The sequence below is a fragment of the Natrix helvetica genome (genome assembly GCF_964273705.1).
Source record: "Natrix helvetica genome assembly, chromosome: 1".
In the NCBI taxonomy this organism is placed as follows: Eukaryota; Metazoa; Chordata; class Lepidosauria; order Squamata; family Natricidae; genus Natrix; species Natrix helvetica.
The window spans coordinates 247909526-247927610 of NC_138548.1; the positions used below are offsets into that span (position 1 = coordinate 247909526).

Here is an 18085-nt window from a genome sequence, read left to right on the forward strand (position 1 = left end):
AATACCGAATACTAATATACATTTATCCATCAAACTCCAGATTCTAACTTTTGAATTCCTATTGAAATTCATTGAAAATGCTCCTAAATTAAGCACTTGGTTGAGTTTTAGGGCATTTGCTTTAAAATTACTGTATTATATAGAGCTCTTGTGCTATTTCCAGCTTCAGGTAGCCAACTCTCCGTATTCCTCCCTCAATGCATTCAAAGGCATTCAAACATTCCTACACTGTGTGTTAGTTGCGTACAGAACAGTTTCTGCATTTCATCTCTGTAGTTCCTAGTGAGCCTGGGCGCTTGGCCTTCAACGTCATCTCCTCCACTGTGACGCAGCTGAGCTGGGCTGAGCCTGCAGAAACCAACGGCATGATCACGGCTTACGAGGTCAGCTATGGACTTGTCAACGAGGAAAACAGTAAGCATGAAATCTGTGGGCTACCCTTAAAAATCATGTATCCTGGCTAACGTGTTTGATATCTTCACGAAAGTATTTCAGTTGCATGCATTTAGAAGGCCATTGCACTGGAGGCCATTGCTCTTGAAACCTATGATATCAAAACTGCTAATCCAAGCTGCAGACTATAAAAACCCCTAATGGTGATGATGAGAAGTATGGCACACACCTATCTCTCAGTAGGTTGGATACAATTGGTTGGTCTGTGTGTGAAGCTTGACTTTGCTTCTCTTGCTTAGACTTCTTGTTGAATAGTCCTATTGCATAGATAAAAGGGAATGTACCAGTGGTGGGATTCAATTTTTTTTACTACCGGTTCGGTGGGCGTAGCTTGGTAGGCGTGGCGTGGCTTGGTGGGTGTGGCAGGGGATGGATACTGTAAAATCTCCATTCCCTCCCCACTCCAGGGGAAGGTTAATGCAAAATCCCATTCCCTCCCGATCAGCTGGGACTCGGGAGGCAGAGAATAGATGGGGGTGGGGCCAATCAGAGGTGGTAATTACCAGTTCTCCGAACTACTCAAAATTTCTGCTACCGGTTCTCCAGAACTGGTCAGAACCTGCTGAATACCACTTCTGGTATGTACATGGCCGAGGATAATGTTGTAGGACCCAATCTGGGTCGGTCACCGGGACCAGAGGTTTCGTTTCCTGAGCTTTCAGATTCTGACTCATCCTGGAGCCTATCTTCAGGGAACTTCTCTCTAGCCTCTCGATAGGCTCCAGCACAAGTCTGAAAGCTCAGAAGACAAAACCTCTGGTCCGGTAACCAACCCAGATTGAATCCTACAGTCTTATTGCAGTTTATTTTGCAACCCATGTTTTACAACACTCCTGGTGCTTTGTCTTTGTCTTTCACTCCATGCATTCAACTGTTTCCACACTATTTGATACTTCGCATAGTGCCTAGACTTCTGTCATTAAATGTTACATCATCTCAATAATTTACTTTTCAAATTTTTGCTTTACGAAGAGATTTTGGGCTCAGTCCAGTTAGAAAGACAACACTGTTTTTGCTGGTACTTCAAGGTATCCAATTTTTTAAGATACAGATAGCCAGTATGACAGGATATATTGGCTGCCTTACCCTGGTGCTTATTTCTTCACGTAAAACCTTTTGCTTGTTGAAAAGAGACCATTAGATTGATTCTGCCAATCCAATACAACGTTGAGAGCCCATTTGATGCATTAGTAAAAGGACTGGCCTATAGACCAGGGGACCGTGAATTCTAGTCCTCCCTTAAGCAGGAAAGCTGGCTGGGTTGAAAAAGAAAAGTGACCAAATATATATCAAATTCATATACACATATATTTTTTCAGGACCCATTGGCCCCATGAAGAAAGTCATGGTGGAGGAGCCTAAGAAGCGGATGGTTCTGATTGAAAATTTACGGGAATCACAGCCTTACCGTTATACAGTGAAGGCCAAGAATGGAGCTGGATGGGGGCCAGAAAGAGAAGCGACCATTAACTTGGCTACACAGCCAAAACGGCCCATGTCCAGTAAGTTTTTATCATAGCTCTTCAAATTTGTACGGTCAAGCTTCTGCTATAAAAGAATTTTTGTTTTGGGCTTGAACAAATACAGTGTTGTTAAGAGATATTCCTTTGGGTCCGTGCTTCTATTGTGTGGGTATTACACAACTAGTATTATAGTCTGTATTTGCAGAACTATACTGTGTGGCATATATTTGCTGTTTAATGTGATACCACTGGGAACAGGGATCAAACTTTTTATTATTCTTACTTTTAATTGTACATGCTAAATATATCATACTGTTCAACCACATTCCAGTATTGCTATCCTAACATGCATATTTTTAAATCAAAGAGCTTCAATGCTGACATAGTTTTCTCCAGTGAAACGATGTCTCATATTAATTAGATCAAAGTACTAGTTCAAACAGTGTCTTGATATAAAAAGTATGGTTGGGATTCATTATGTTTGTATCCAAAAAAAAAATCCAACTTATATTTGGTTCCTTCCTTCCTTTTTTGCAGTTCCTATCATTCCTGATATACCAATAATTGATGCACAAGAAAGAGAAGACTATGACAGCTTTCTAATGTACAGCAATGATATAATGCGTTCACCAGCTGGTAGTAAACACCCCAGCGTCTCAGATGACTCTGGTACAGTATGCTTCATTTTGTGGCCATTTTTAGTGAAGTATAGCTATAAGAGAAAATGAATATACGAGGGCAATACAAAACAACTTGAACACGCTGAGCACCATATTAACGGGCTAGCAAATATTTTTCCCCCTATTATTTACAAGCAAGCATATTTTAAGGCAGAGCTAATATTATGGCTTCCAGAAGTTCTATAAGAAAACGCCAAGGCAAGAAAAAGAGAAACAAAAAGTCCAGTTAAGCAATCAGGTCCTACCTATTTAACACTACCTTCCAGACTAAAATAAATAAATAAATTCCAAATTGCTACAACCCAGGCTCTCCGATGCGCCAGGAGGCATTTGGTGGGTCCATATTGAAATTACGGTGCTAGACTTGACCTGTGCTTTCCCTATTAGCCTCTCTAAAAAAAAAAAAATCTGAGGAATGCTTTGTGTGGAGGTTTCAGAGTTCAGAATATCCAATCACATACTTTTGAAGTGGAAGTTTTCTGTTTGGTGGTTTATCAACCCCTGATAGCAAAACAGGACTGTAAATTGTTTTTGTGCTTGCACTTCATTGATTTTCCTCTAACGTAGCAAAATAGCAAATTATCATTTCTATCTAACCCAGTGGTTCCCAACCTTTTTTTGGCCATGCCCCACCTAAGCATATCTAAAATCCTGATGCCCCCCGTGACATATAACTTTTACTTTACTTAAAAAGTGAACTCTACTCACTCTACTTTAGGAAGCCTAAAAGGCCATTAACTTGGTTTAAACAAGGTTCAAAGTGCCCCCATTAAAAATCAAATTGTCCCACTGTGGGGTATGGGCCCCATGTTGGGAACCACTGATCTAACCCCAATATCATGGCAGAAGTTCACCGTCAGATCACTGGACTTGTAAGACTACCTTTGCCATTTGTTACTCTGAAATGAAAGTTTCAGCTTTCAGTGGTCATCCCAACTAATCATTTTTAAAGGTTTTTTTTTTCAGTTTCCCATTTCCTAGTTAACTGCTATCAGTCATTGAGGTAGTACAAATCCAAAAACCAAAATATGCCTTCCAGAACCAGTAATAACTTAAACCAAGACAAAAAGACTAACAACCAAATCCCATTATCTACACCAGAGGTGAGGAGCTTATGTTGGTAAACCAGTTCTTAATCACATCAATCCATACCATTTAAGTCATGGGCCTCCTGTAGTCTGGTAACATATGCATTTTGACCTGGGTAGGGATAGAAAAGGAGACTGCCCGTCATAGAGTTTCAAAATTATTGCCTTTTTGAGGGTCAGATAGTATATATGAGTATATACGAGAACTAGTTTGTAAATTGTTGTATTTAGGCATGTGATTGATTTCTTCGAAAGAAGTTTCAAGCGCATTGTACTTTGTGTTTGGTTTTGGTTCAGCATGTAGTTCCAAATTTTTAGTCATTTTTAGTCATGACCAAAGCCTACTTCTAAAAACTACCCTGCTCTATTCCTTACCACAAAAGATTTTTCGAACCTTTTGAACAAAGACAGACATAATGCTTCTATCTATGGATTCCATATTGTGATTTATTTGAGTCAAGGTACGATGTCAATAATTCAAGAGGAATGCAGATCATGGAAATATTGTGCATTTTTAAACCGAAAGATACATAATAAAATGTTCTAATAATTGTTATTTAAAATAATCAATTAAATTGTGTTAAAATATTTTCCCACATTAGGATGTGTTAAGGACATGTAGAATTATCTCAGTTTTCAAAGATCAAATAGCAAAATGTCCTGTTAGCTGGATTCTACTGTTCAAAGAATGTAGTCCCTTTCCCCCCCCCCCCCCAACTGTCTGGCTCTCCTTAAAGAATTGTTCTTTCTGGACCTTTTCCATCTGCTGTAGAGCTATAGTTCCCTTCCCACTTTAGTTGTTCCTTCAGCCTTATTTATATCCAGATTTGGAAATATTCTTCCATGAAGTAGCTGTCTCCACTTCATTTATCCCTTAATTATTTTTTTCCAGCGTATACATATTTGAGAACAAGCCACTTCAGATACTACAGATATTAGAAAATTGCATTGTCTTCAGTGGAAATGAAACTGTTCCTTTAGCCCATCTACAAGACAGTTATACAGTAATTTTCTGACATCGAACACTGATTGCTTAGAGGGGTGGATACTGGATACAGTAATTTCCATACAGTCAAGGGTTCTGAAGAAACCTATCTTAGCAATGAAATTCTGGTCCCAACTGCAGTCATAAGTCAACTTCTTGTATATAATTTTGCAATTTGAAAAAATTATTCAACAAGCACAGTGATGTTCTGATATTTTATTCTATAAATCAGTGCTTCAGTTCAGCAGCGTGTCTGTTTGTGTGTGTATGTGTGTGTGTGTGTGTGTGTGTGTGTGTGTGTGTGTGTGTAGAGATATATGATAAGGTGATACAGTAATGTGCTTTTAAGGTTGCGGTAATGCATAGATGGATTTATTTGGGCATAACCACAACTTAATGCAGCATGATTCAGCTGCCATACAGTTATGGCCATTGGTATAAATTATTGATATGATACAGAAAGTTTGAAAATGATTTCCCCTTCTATTCTTACACTGAACTCTTATACATGCATATTTGGGAGTAGGTCCTACTGTATTAACTCAGTGAAACTTGTTTTCAGGTGACTCTGCATTGTAGATGGATGGATGGATGGGTGGGTGGGTGGGTGGGTGGGTGGGTGGGCGGGTGGATGGATGGACAGACAGACAGATAGATTTATTTATTTTGGAGTCTTGCTACACATTAATCAAGAAATCACTATAGGTAGTCCTTGACTTACAATCACAGTGAGCCCAAAACCTCTGTTGCTAAGCAAGACAATTGTTACGTGAGTTTTGCTCCCATGTTACGACTTTTCTTGCCATGATTGTTAGGTGAATCACTGCAGTGGTTAATTAAGCCACATGGTTGTTAAGCGAATCTGGCTTTCCCCATTGACTTTGCTTTTCAGAAGGTTGCAAAAGGTGATGATATGACCCCAGAACACTGCAACCCTCAAAAATCCATGTCAGTTGCCAAGCATCTAAACTTTGGTCAGTGACCACAGGGATGCTGCAACAGTTGTAAGTGTGGAATGCGGTCATAAGTCACTTACATTTTAATGCTGTTGTAACTTCGTTCACGAAACTAATGGTTGTGAGTTGAGGACTACCTCTTTCTGATGACAATGATGAACTTAGTGCCAATAAGGCAGTTTGGGAAACTAACTCTTGCTCCCTGTTGCTGGATATCTTGCTTCAGAGATATCCAGACAACTACTAAGTATCACCCTAGTTCTTGTCTAATTTGATTCTATACCCAATTGTGATTTTGTTTTTATTCATCATCCAATGTTATATTTATTAAATGAAGAGGATAAAGGAAGGTCACCTCTGGATGGGATGTCATACTTTTACTATGATTGGCAAGAATCAGAGAGTGGGCCTTATGGATCCTGGTCGGGTCTCCCCTTTCCACTCATAATCTGAGCACAAATGCAATGCATTATGTAGCAGACTCCTTTCAGAGCTACAAGAGTCCTTGTGCATTGTGCTTCCCCCCTAAAGTGTTGCTAGGAGACACTAAGTTTGCAGGTAGTTTGCAAGTGATGGACCGGCTGCTTTGTACTCCTCCCGGCGCTTCCTGCACTCTTCCGACCCTGCCAACACAAGTCCTTCACTTGTTCCAAAAGGCTCTCGATGGAAATATGTGCAGCTGCTGGGGGACGAGCTGGACCTTCGTCACGTCACCTGGAGACTCCCAGTAGAACTGATCCCTCGTTACTCGGACAGCAGTTGCTTTTCCTCGGACACAGAGTGTCTCCTCCATGAGGGTAGTGCCCCCTCTGAGCTAGTGGACAGTGATGCAACCAGCGGCAGCCTACCAAGGAGTGGGACGTCCCAGCCCCAAGCAGGTGAAGGATGGCCACCTTCTTCCCTCCCAGTAACCATGATGTCTCATCCTACTCCAGGGCCCTGGAATATAATTTATTCACGCTACCCCTCTACAAACTACAAGGACATGTTAATAGCATAGGGCAGTGATGGCGAACCTTTTTTGGCTCACGTGCCACAAGTGGGGGAGCGCAGGGGGGTCAAGTGCAGGCGTGCCGCACCCATAATGCAACACGCGACGCCCCCCAGTGTGCATGGGCGCAAAACGCGCGACCCCCCCATTTTTACATTTTTTTTTGCCCTCCCCATGCTCCAGGGGCTTTATAGGAGCCTGGGGAGGGCGAAAAGAGCCTCCCCAGGGACTGTCCAGAGGCTTCCCTGAAGCCTTTGGAGTGCTTAAAACCACCCTCCGAGCAAACCGGAAGTGACTTTTATCACTTTTAAAAAGGTGAACTCAGCTGGCCAGCGCGTGCATGCGCATTGGCTAGCTGACAGGGCAGCGCCTCGCGTGCCCTGACAAATGGCTCCGCGTGCCACAGGTTCGCCATCACGGGCATAGGGCGTTTAGCATTTGTAATGGAATCTGCTTGTGATTGGTTATTTAGTACCAAAGTCAGGGCTATCCTAGGCATGGAATTGAATGAACCTGACTGGAAGTGCAAAGAGAGAGAATTCTTTTGGGACACATATTGCATATTTCTGCCCTTCATGCAGCTCACAAGCTAATTTCAAAAATCCTCTGTAAACCATCAATTCAGACATCTGAGTTCCTTTCCTACCAGGTACTTGGTAGAAGAAGTTGGTGGGGGGTGGGAATGGTGGTCAAAAAGATAGACCCATTATTTTTTTCAGCCTTTTCCATTGCTGGCATTCATTCCCCCAATCCATCATACCTGAAGGAAACCGCCCCCTCTGCAGTATTTAGAAGTCCCCACCTCCCATTTGGAATCTTGTTAGCATAGGACAACAGTGTTACCTGCTACAGAAAACCTCATAACTATGATTTTCTTCAGTATGCTAAACTTGGTGAACTTTCACCATCCTGGCAGCTACTCCTTCGTGGAACCTGTTGCCCTAAATATCTGAACAATGCCAAGTATTACATTGTGTAACCAACCAATGATTCCAACAACTGTTTAAAAATTCAGAACATTCTTAGAGTTGTTGAGACAGAACTAATGCCTGCCCCCTGAGCATTTTCTGTAATTCATTTAAGAATGTCTCTTCATCTTGCCCTCATTATTTCCAATAGTGGTTAACAGAGTTAACAGAGAACTCAGAAAACAGAAAAAAGAGATGACCAGCCAGAGTGTTTGTTATTAATATCTGGTTCTAGTATATATAATGCCTCTGACTATGAAGGATCTGTAACTATTCGGACAGACATTTGAATATATTAGTCTTACAGGAACTTAATGAACGCTCTAAAACATTTTCTTTTTCGAAAAATATAGCATTACTTGAATATCATGTCCTTTAGTATTTGGTACATCATTTGGCATTCATGAAGCCATCTTCTGAACTAACTAACCCTTGCTCTTTTCTTATTGGTCCTTTCAGTCTGTTTAATTCTGATATTGATGTTTTGTTGTGCATTGTGGGTTTAAGTGATACGACATAAGGGATGTTGGTTCTTATGGAGCCCCAGAATGCACTTTATAGATCAGAAGCAGAATAAAGCCAAGGTCAATGCTTCCCAAACTGATGCTCTTCAGGTGCCTTCAGCTTTGAATCCCATTAATCTGCAACCAACATATCTGGTCGGAAAAAAAATACAACTGAAATCAATATATTGGAGGCACTTGGTTACATTTTAATACTAGAAACTTTGAGTTCACATATCTTATTGAGCCATTTCTTTAATTTAAACATAGATTGGTTAATGTAGCCACAGTTGGCTGATTTCAAACAGCATACTGACATGGACCTTGATATATGAACGTGTTTGGGTTCACTAAGTAAAAATTAAACCACTTAGCACAGACCGTGAGCCCAGGCATTCTAAGATATATTTATTGTCAGATCTCATATTAATTAACTTGCTTGAGATGCATATCCATGGTTATGGATGTTAACTGCAGCAAATTGAATAATTTCCAGAACACCTGATGAATGGCCGACTGGATATTGCCTTCCCTGCTGGTAGTGGAAGTTTAACCCGAAATTATCTAAGTCCACATGTATATCACGAGAGAAGAGTGATCGGAAACTCATCGCTAACAAGAGAATATACCACTGTGTCCGGACATGGTAGGTAACTAATGTGTGCTAATCTGTTAGTGATTTGAGAATAATCAGTGTTCTATCTGAAGGAGATTCCAGTTAGTTGAACTCTTTCTCTCTCACTTGATCTCTCATGCCAGTTAGCATTAGACAGGAAGAAAATATTCCTTCTTCCTCCGGCTTATTCCTTCAGCCACTGTGCCTGGTGTTGGTGCTGCAATCTTTTCTGGTACTCTCAATGGTGTGTCTTTCTTTCTCTCTGTTTTTGGCATGTCTTTAGACCCATCCAAGAATGTTTTCTCTCCCACATACGAAGAAACTAGAAGGATACCCCAGATCCCGCAGGATGTGGGCTCTAGGAGGGCAAATGTGATGGGTTACTCTGACAGCCGTGATGCTCGGGATTCTATAGTCATGACTGATGAGCCTTCTTGGATTTCCAAGTACTTAGGTATAGCAAATGGCATGGCTGATCACCTGCAAGGCTGTTTGCTCCAGCTCCAATGACTCATCTCATAAACTGCTAGTTTATTCCCGTTAAATTCCTTCAAGTGGCTTTGCTTGTAGATCTGCTTGTGTGCATGTGCTAATTTGCTCTGCCTTCTAACCTTCCATCTCTTTCACTTTGATAGTTTTCATGTTTTAACAACATCACTTCAGTTATTATATTACACGCTCAAAGGAGTTAGTGCTCAGGCAGTATCCTTAACAATCTGCTATTCTTCTGTCTCCACGTCCATCTCCCCAGGTCAAAACAGGCAAATGTTACACTATGTTCCTTTTAAAACATATTTACATAGTTTAAGGTGTTGCCGAGGTCCATGGTCTATATTTATTGTAGCTCACAACCTTATAATTACAGCTATTTCCTCTGGTTTTGAAACTACATTGTCCTCTATAGAAAGGAAAGCACCTTGCTTGCATCCAAAACAAACATTTGGAAGAGAGGGAAACTTCTTATTCTACAAAAGGAAGGGGTTGTCTGGCCAAATGAGTCCAATCTTTTAAGGAGTAAGCAAAATGCTTTAGGAGCTTTTTCTCTGCCTAAATGCAAAAAGATGAGCAAAAGTCAGTGGGTTGGCTCAAGCTGCATGGAAAGCAATTCTACGTCTCCTAATGGAGGCACCCTAGGAATTGCTACAGTTCAGATAATAATTCCTATATAATGTTGTCTTCCACTTCTCAAGGATGCAAAGCAACCACCATTATGACTATGTTTAATTGTTACTTTCCCATTCTGAATAGCATTACGGGGAAAAACAAAGGGGAAAAAAAGAAAAAGCAGGAGTCATTTACAATGCAAGAGTTCTAAAAGCCACTTTGTAGGATAGACTGGCAGAAGGCTACATCCACAAACATGTCCACAGAAATCAACTAGCAGTAAAAAGACATGACAAGAAAACTTTAATCTCGTAACACATAGCCAAACTCAGCCAGTTTCAACTGGGAAGCTAATAACATCATAAACTAAGCCAAATTGAAAAATGCTATGGAATTCCTAGGATGTTCAGACAAATAGACTTACAGAAATAAACCATATTTACACACCATTCAAAAAAAGGCAATAAAAAACCTAGGCAGGGAACAAAAAGATTAGAACACATACTCTCCAACAGCCCATATTCAGATAAGCAAGGCAAACAATCAGGCAAAAAATGATATTCTAATCAAGTAATCACCAAGAAGGAAATTACACCCCAACCCAAACTGTCAGGGCAAGCTACTATTTATTAAAAGATAGCAAAACCTACGCTCACTCACATTAATGATGTTATCTAGTTGGGTAAGGAAACATCTGCAAGCAAACAATCAAGCTTAAGAGAGTACCAAACGTTCTGCAAAATGAACAATCCAGGGTGCATTTTGTCCTCCTCAGCCACAAAAGGCCAGGGACTACACTGACTCTGAAGATCAGCTAGGCCCTAGTTCAGTGATGGCGAACCTATGGCACGCGGAGCCATTTGTCAGGGCACGCAAGGCGCTGCCCTGTCAGCTGGCCAGCGCGCATGTGTGTGCTGGCCAGCTGAGTTCACCCTTTTTTAAAGCCATTTTTGCCCTCCCCAGGCTCCAGAGGCTTTATAGGAGCCTGGGGAGGGCGAAAAGAGCCTCCCCCCCCCCCCCGAAGGCCCTCCAGAGGCTTCATGAGCTTCCCTGAAGCCTCCGGAGTGCAAAAAAACCAGCCCTATTCCCAAACCGGAAGTTAGGGAATGTACTTCCGTTTGCTCGGAGGTTCATTTTGACTGCTCTGGAGGCTTCAGGGAAGTTCCTCAAGCCTTCGGAGCGCTCAAAACAACCCTCCAAGCAAACCAGAGGGCTTCCACCGGGGCGGGAGAGGCTGTTTTCGCCCTCCCCAGGCTCCTATAAAGCCTCTGGAATCTGGGGAGGGCAAAAAAAGCATGCACAAAATGGGGGGGTTGCGCCTGTAGTCGCGCATTGCATTATGGGTGCAGCACGCCTGCACACTACCCACCTGCGCTCCCCCCCACTTATGGCACGCGAGCCAAAAAAGGTTCGCCATCACTGCCCTAGTTTGTCATGTGGGTGAGTTTAATCTAACCTCCACCTGGAACCTTGCCTTGCCCTGAGGCTCTAGGACCTGGGGACAAGAAAAAGAACGGCTTCCCTGACAAAACCAACACTCCTCTTCTTTTCCTGCTGCATGTTACCACGCAATGCAGCCGTGATACTCTTTTCATTCATTGTCCAATGATTCTTCAGCCATGCTGTTCCCCTCAATTCTTCTGGCTACATTCTCAACATCTCAGCTTACTCTTGGCTTGTTCTTCTTTGACACAAAAGGAAGTCTCATGCTGATGTGGACGATTGCATTTTGTCCTTTCCTTGCTTTCAGATCTAATCTTGCTATTTTCTATCTGCCTCAGATTCTAGAATGCAGCTTCTGAATGTTCCGGACACTCCAACTCGCTTGGTGTTCTCTGCCCTGGGGCCAACCTCACTGAAAGTCAGCTGGCAGGAACCCCACTGTGATAAAGAAGTACAAGGATACAGTGTGCAATACCAGCTTCTCAGTGGAGGTCAGTGAAGCTCTCCCTGTGGTGAAAGTGGCAATCGGAAAACCTTGTTTTGTCAAAAGGCATCAAATTCTAGAACGATCAGAACATGGTTTGTAGCATGGAACACCCCCCAAATCATGTTTCTTATTGCTGAGGTCTGTTTCCAAACTGCCCAAACAGATTTCCCTGTCCTTATGTTTTCCAGATGTTTCCATACGCCACAGCAGGGGCAGAACCTTCATAGATCCTCTGTGAGGCGGATGGACAGTTTCTAAATTTGATTTTAAAAATATTTGTTGAATAATGTTCCCTAATATATCAACCAAGGCTGCATTAGAAGATAGCTGTCTGACTGGAATAGGGGTAATGTGAATTTGGGTTCTGGTGAAAAACACTAAATTCAAAATGTGTAAAGTCCTTAATTCTCAAATAATCCACAGACAAAATTGGTAGGTTTAGTTTTCTTTTCGTTTTCACTGAGATAATGTGTTACAAAAGAGACAAGGACAGAGTTTTTCTTCCAACGTATACTAAACTGAAGGACATGATCATCTATGAAGAAGAAACATTCACAATTATTGTAGCATTCAGCCTATCGCATTCACTAGCAGTGCCTATTCTGCCAGTAGAAGCGGCAATTTTTGATCGACGTAGTTTGTGGAATGACCGCTGGTTTTTCTCCTTTTTCTTAGGTGAAATAAAGAGACTTACAATTCCCAATCCAATGCAGAACTCTGTGGTGGTGGAGGATCTATTACCTAACTACTCCTATGTCTTCAAAGTAAAGGCCCAAAGTGATGAGGGATGGGGTCCAGAAAGAGAAGGTGTGATAACCATTGAGTCACAGGTGGATCCACGCAGCCCTCTCAGCCCCATGCCAGGTAATTGTTTTGAAATGTTTACAAGTTCATGGATATGCGACTTACTTTTCCAAATGTTGATTTTTCCAGCTGTGCCTTTTGGAAGGAGGAGTTCAAACTAAATCTGTGCCTATTCTACATGAAAACCATGCATGTAGTTGTTATTCATATTCCACCTTTCTTTTGGGAAGTGGGACTGTCACATCCTTATTTTAAAATTAAGATACGGTTAGGCGAAGAGAAAGAGGGGCCCAAGTCAGCTTGATAGTGGCGTAAGGCCAAAAACGTAATGGCGAACCTATGGCACGTGCGCCACAGGTGGTACGTGGAGCCATATCTGCCAGCACGCAAGCTGTTAGCTCCAGAGTGCATGAGCGCGCCGGCCAGCTGATTTTCAACCTTCTGGAGGGCTGAGGGAGGCAGTTTTCACCCTCTCCATGCTTTAAGAAAACCTCCGGAGCCTGGGGAGGGCAAAAAAACAAGCCCAATGAGCCTACCAGAAGTTCCCCCGAAGGAAATACCAAGCTCAGTTTGGAAGCAAGCAGTGGGCCCATGTGGGGGGGGGGGGAAGCATGGGGGGGTTGTGCATGCATGCACATGTGGAGGCTTGCTTTGCATTATGGGTGCCGGCACGCACGCACACTACTGTGCATGCGAGCTCGCATTTTTGGCACCCAAACAAAAAGGTTAGACATCACTGTACTAGAATCTGGGCTTCCCCAGTGCCAGTCCCAAGTTCATCCACTGCTTGCACTGAATCTTGAGTGGTACTTTACTTCCTGTAAATTCCAAATGTAATTGGGTTAGCTTTTTGGATTCAACAAAGCAATCAATGTATGAGATATTTGAAAAGCCCAGATGCAATTCTACTATTCTAAATCTTCGAACTTCTGCCTGTGCCTCTCTTTGTTACTGGTTTGATTTTCTCTTAACAGAACTCTGACCTTTACTTCTTTACTTGATAGGGTCACCATTTACCCTGAGCACACCCAGTGCCCCAGGGCCTCTCGTATTCACAGCCCTGAGTCCAGACTCGCTTCAACTAAGCTGGGAGAAACCCCGCCAACCCAATGGTTTAATTCTGGGCTACATGGTCACTTGTGAGACTCTGCAGGGGGAAGGTATGTCAGCCTTTTGAAATACATTCCCCTTCAGTCGCAAAGCTTCCCCTGCTAACATAGAGCATTTCCCAAATTATAGGTGAGAGTAAGATGGCTCGGAGCTGTAAAAAATAATCAGTCACCTGAAATGAAGCACCTGGCATGAGGAGGAGATGGGACTGTATGGGTGAATATGTATTATTCCTTAAGCTTCCTATGCCTTATTTTTATTTTTCTCTGCTCAGGGGAACCCAGGACTATCTATGTGGAGGGAGATAACCCAGAGACCACCCTTACAGTGCCTTACCTGAGTGAAAATGTTCCGTATAAGTTCAAAGTGCAAGCCAAGACCACTGAAGGCTTTGGGCCTGAAAGAGAGGGCATTATCACCATTGAATCTCAAGACGCAGGTATGCTTTGGCGCCAAAGTACTTCTATCATGTGTTCTTCTTGGTGTGCTGTTAAGGGCACATTGTCAACCAAGGTGTAAAAAATGCAGCGTTCAATGCCTTCTTTCCTACTGTAAAGTACAAATTATAGGAATTGGCTCTGGCTCTGGTCTTGTCAGGTGTTTCATGGGCTAATGGGTGGTGCCTGGTTATTCCCCCTGCCTAACCTGAAATGGCCATAAAGGTGAGTTGCCATGAACAGAAGGAGAGGTGGCATGCCACAGCAGCAGGGTAACAGAATAACAGAGTTTGTAGGAATCTTGGGGGTCTTCTAGTCCAACCCCCTGCACAAGCAGGAGGCACTATACCATTCCAGACAAGACCAGTCTCTTCTTGAGCACTCACAACTTCTGGAGGCAAGCTGTTCCACTGGTTAATTGTCCTCACTGTTAGGAAATTTCACCTTAGTTCTAGGTTGCTTCTCTCCTTGATTAGTTTCCATCCATTTCTTCTTGTTCTACCCTCAGGTGCTTTGGAAAATAGGTTGACCCTCCTCTTCTTTGTGACAGTCCCTTAAATATTGGAACATCATGCCACCCCCAGTACTTCTTTTCACTAGACAAACCTAATTCCTGCCACCATTCTTCATGCTTTAACCTCCAGCCCCCTCTTTTCTGCACTCTTTCCAGATCTCTACATCTTTTTTATGACCAAAACTGGATGCAATATTCTAAGCGTGGTCTTACTAAGGCTTTATAAAGCAGTACTAATACTTCACGTGATTTTGATTCTGTCTGTTAATGCAACCTAGGAATGTGTTGGCTTTTTTGACTGCTGCCGCACAATACAATACAATACAATACAATACAATACAATACAATACAATACAATACAATAGCAGAGTTGGAAGGGACCTTGGAGGTCTTCTAGTCCAACCCCCTGCCTAGGCAGGAAACCCTATACCGTTTCAGACAAATAGCTATCCAACATCTTCTTAAAGATTTCCAGTGTTGGGGCATTCACAACCTCTGGAGGCAAGCCGTTCCACCGATTAATCGTTCTAACTGTCAGGAAATTTCTCCTTCTCTCCTTGATTAGTTTCCACCCATTGCTTCTTGTTCTACCCTCAGGTGCCTTGGAAAACAGTTTGACTCCCTCTTCTTTGTGGCAACCCCTGAGATATTGGAACACTGCTATCATGTCTCCCCTAGTCCTTCTTTCTCTTAAGCTAGACATACCTAGTTCCTGCAACCGTTCTTCATATGTTTTAGTCTCCAGTCCCCTAATCATCTTCGTTGCTCTTCTCTGCACTCATTCTAGAGTCTCAACAGCTTTTCTACATCGTGGCGACCAGAACTGAATGCAGTATGGCATTCATCACAGTGGTGGCTCATATTTAAGTAATTGTCCACTAGGACTCTCTATTACTGGTGTCACTAGGAATTAGTAAAAAGCGATCAATAAAAACTCAGCAGACCTCAAGCTTTGCTTCAGTCATCTCTGAAGTTCTGAAGATTGCACTTGTAACAAAGCTGGTTTCCAGAGAAGATACAAAACACTCCAATCAGATGCGGAAAACCCAAATTTCAATGGTTTGGGCTGGAGATGAGAGGGTCAGGGATCAGCACTCTTCAGGTTGCTTTCCTTAAATGTTGTTCTTTTGTGGGGCCTAGGAACTATGCCTTCTTGCAGCTACCCATGTTCTGTGGAATACCTTTCTCCCAGAGATCTGGCAGTCCCCCATACTCCTTACCTTCTAGAAGCTCTGGAAATGCTGGCTCTTCTCGCAAACATTGGATAGGATGAGGCTAGTGGTACTTAGATGTATGCGAAATGTTGGTCCCAGGATTCCATGGGTTTTTGAAATTTTCATTGACTTTATATTCTGATTGTTTTAATGTTTCCCACACTATCCAGGGTTGTTGTTATAATATAAGCAGCAGTATAAGTCTTTTGCATTTTTTTAAAATGCACACGTGAATGTGTTCTTAAAGAGGCAACGTTAGGGTAATATGGATGTGTCAAAGTTGGGTCCTCATTACCCAATTTGTGCAAATGTAATATATGGGAGCAGACGGCATCTTGAATTGTGAATCAGTTTTCCTTAACATGATGTGTGCATGGACATTTTAAATACTCTTAAAAGTAATGCTGTTTTCTTAAGTGATTAGAAAATTGATCTTCAAGGAGTCGCAAATGATTTTTACAAGTTTCTGCTTTTGAAGCTGTCGTCATCCCATTTTAATTCAAAGGGAGACAGATGAGAAATGAGAGAGGAACTGAACATTCAGGAAGACTAGCTGGAAATAAAAGTAACAGAATAGAGCTTTGCATGGTTACGTGAAAACAAATGTTCTGCTTTAACTTAGACATTACCTTCTTACGTTTCTTCTCAGAGTCATTTAAAAAAAAAAAAATTAGATGGAATGAGAATTAGATATCCAAGCATTGAATTAACACACACACAAACCCTTTCTGCTTCAGGAGTATTCTCTCAATATGGAACACATCAATTCACCAGGGAGGAAGTCTTCAATCTCCCTACAGAATACAACACGCAAACGAGCATCACTCACTCTCTACTGGATCCTTTATATGCAGGTAAAAAAAGGGGAGGGGAATGATGGAAATAGGGGTTGCCTTGATTTACAATAACCTCGCTGAGATCTTTGGGATAATATTAATGAAGAGTATCTAGGATTCATCTCAGAGGAGAACAAACCTGAATCTCTAGACTCTGGGATCGCAAGGGAAAGGTTGAAATCTTCATTCAGAAATATGTAAACGAGGATGAAGGGAATCTAGTCTACTCCTGAAGTTGTGTTTATGCTAATGTTAAGAGAATGTGGGCCTTTACGCCACTTTCCTTGTCTTCCATTCTACTTCAAGAAAAATAAAGAGATTTTTTCCCTCTAGAAAAATGACTGAACAGGCCCTTCCATACATACGTAGCTTTACTGAATGGTAATTTATTCTTTTCATAGTATAAGGAAACTGTCCGTCACTGCTAAGACCAGGAACAGTGCCAGAGCAGTTATTTCTAAATTAAAGAACTGCTTTTTTTGAGGGTACAAAAATTAAATGAAGACTTCTGACCAAAAAAGAACTCTGTTTCTGCTTAAAGCACACTATGACCAGCATCCCAACTCCATTCAGGAACTCTGAAAGGATTACCGTATGATGCACCTTTTTCCCCCCAAAAAGAGGGTGAAAATTTGGGTATGTCTTACACAAGGCATGGAGGTAGCGATGGTCTGTGGCAATCCCTGCAGCCTGGAACAGCTGATTGGAGGTATTCTGGCAGTCTGATCCACCCACCAATCAGCTGTGCTGAATCAGGCTGCAATAAGTGCTAAAGATCACCTGGCTGGTCAGAATTTGCAGCAATCACATTCAGAAAGCACACACAAGTAACTGATTCACCAGGATTCAAAATAATAATAATATACAATACATTACCAAATTTCCAAGGTAGCAGTAAATACAAGCAGTTTCACTTTCAGTTCTTGGCTAAGCCAGGCTCCTTCCTGTCTCCTTGTTGCTCCCACAGCAAATTTCAGAGTCCAAATAGCCCTCATTGGCTGACTTTAGTTGCTATGCCTATTCATTGGCTGACCTTGTTACCATGTGTCAGCTGAATACCATGGATGCTGGTAGGCAGAGGCATAATTTTTCGTCTTATTTTCCTCCCCCAAAACTAAGATGCGTCTTATACTCTGGAGCTTCTTATACCCCCCAAAATATGGTTTATTAATCACACAAAGAGTGCTGACTGCCTGCAGTTACACCTATCAGGTCTTTTAGAATAGATATCTGTGTTGCTTTATATGTAAAGCCTTTTAGGTTATGGATGATGTCACAGGATATAAAAAGGTCTCTTTTAGAGGATATCAGAAATATGACTTCAGGAAGGGCTGGGATATTTACTACCTCTAAGGGGGCTTAGCTCTTTCCCAAGTGCCTGAAACAGGTCTAGGGATATCAGTAACGGATCTAGAGTGTTCCTAAATGCAACC

At 42.1% G+C, this 18085-nt stretch overlaps 1 protein-coding gene across 6 annotated transcripts in view; it reads left to right on the forward strand.

Annotated features, from left to right (window-relative positions):
- Positions 1–18085, forward strand: part of ITGB4 (integrin subunit beta 4) — an 87304-nt gene that overhangs the window by 66325 nt on the left and 2894 nt on the right. For 4 of the 6 annotated variants that reach the window (XM_081954163.1, XM_081954162.1, XM_081954160.1 and 1 more), the window contains 11 exons: positions 277–414; positions 1773–1955; positions 2454–2585; positions 6282–6503; positions 8584–8733; positions 8987–9157; positions 11589–11741; positions 12413–12601; positions 13546–13701; positions 13926–14090; positions 16554–16670. In XM_081954163.1, coding sequence (XP_081810289.1) covers positions 277–414; positions 1773–1955; positions 2454–2585; positions 6282–6503; positions 8584–8733; positions 8987–9157; positions 11589–11741; positions 12413–12601; positions 13546–13701; positions 13926–14090; positions 16554–16670 — 1776 coding nt within the window. The remainder of the gene's footprint in view (positions 1–276; positions 415–1772; positions 1956–2453; positions 2586–6281; positions 6504–8583; positions 8734–8986; positions 9158–11588; positions 11742–12412; positions 12602–13545; positions 13702–13925; positions 14091–16553; positions 16671–18085) is intronic. The other 2 variants (XM_081954164.1, XM_081954165.1) reach the window with 2 other exon arrangements.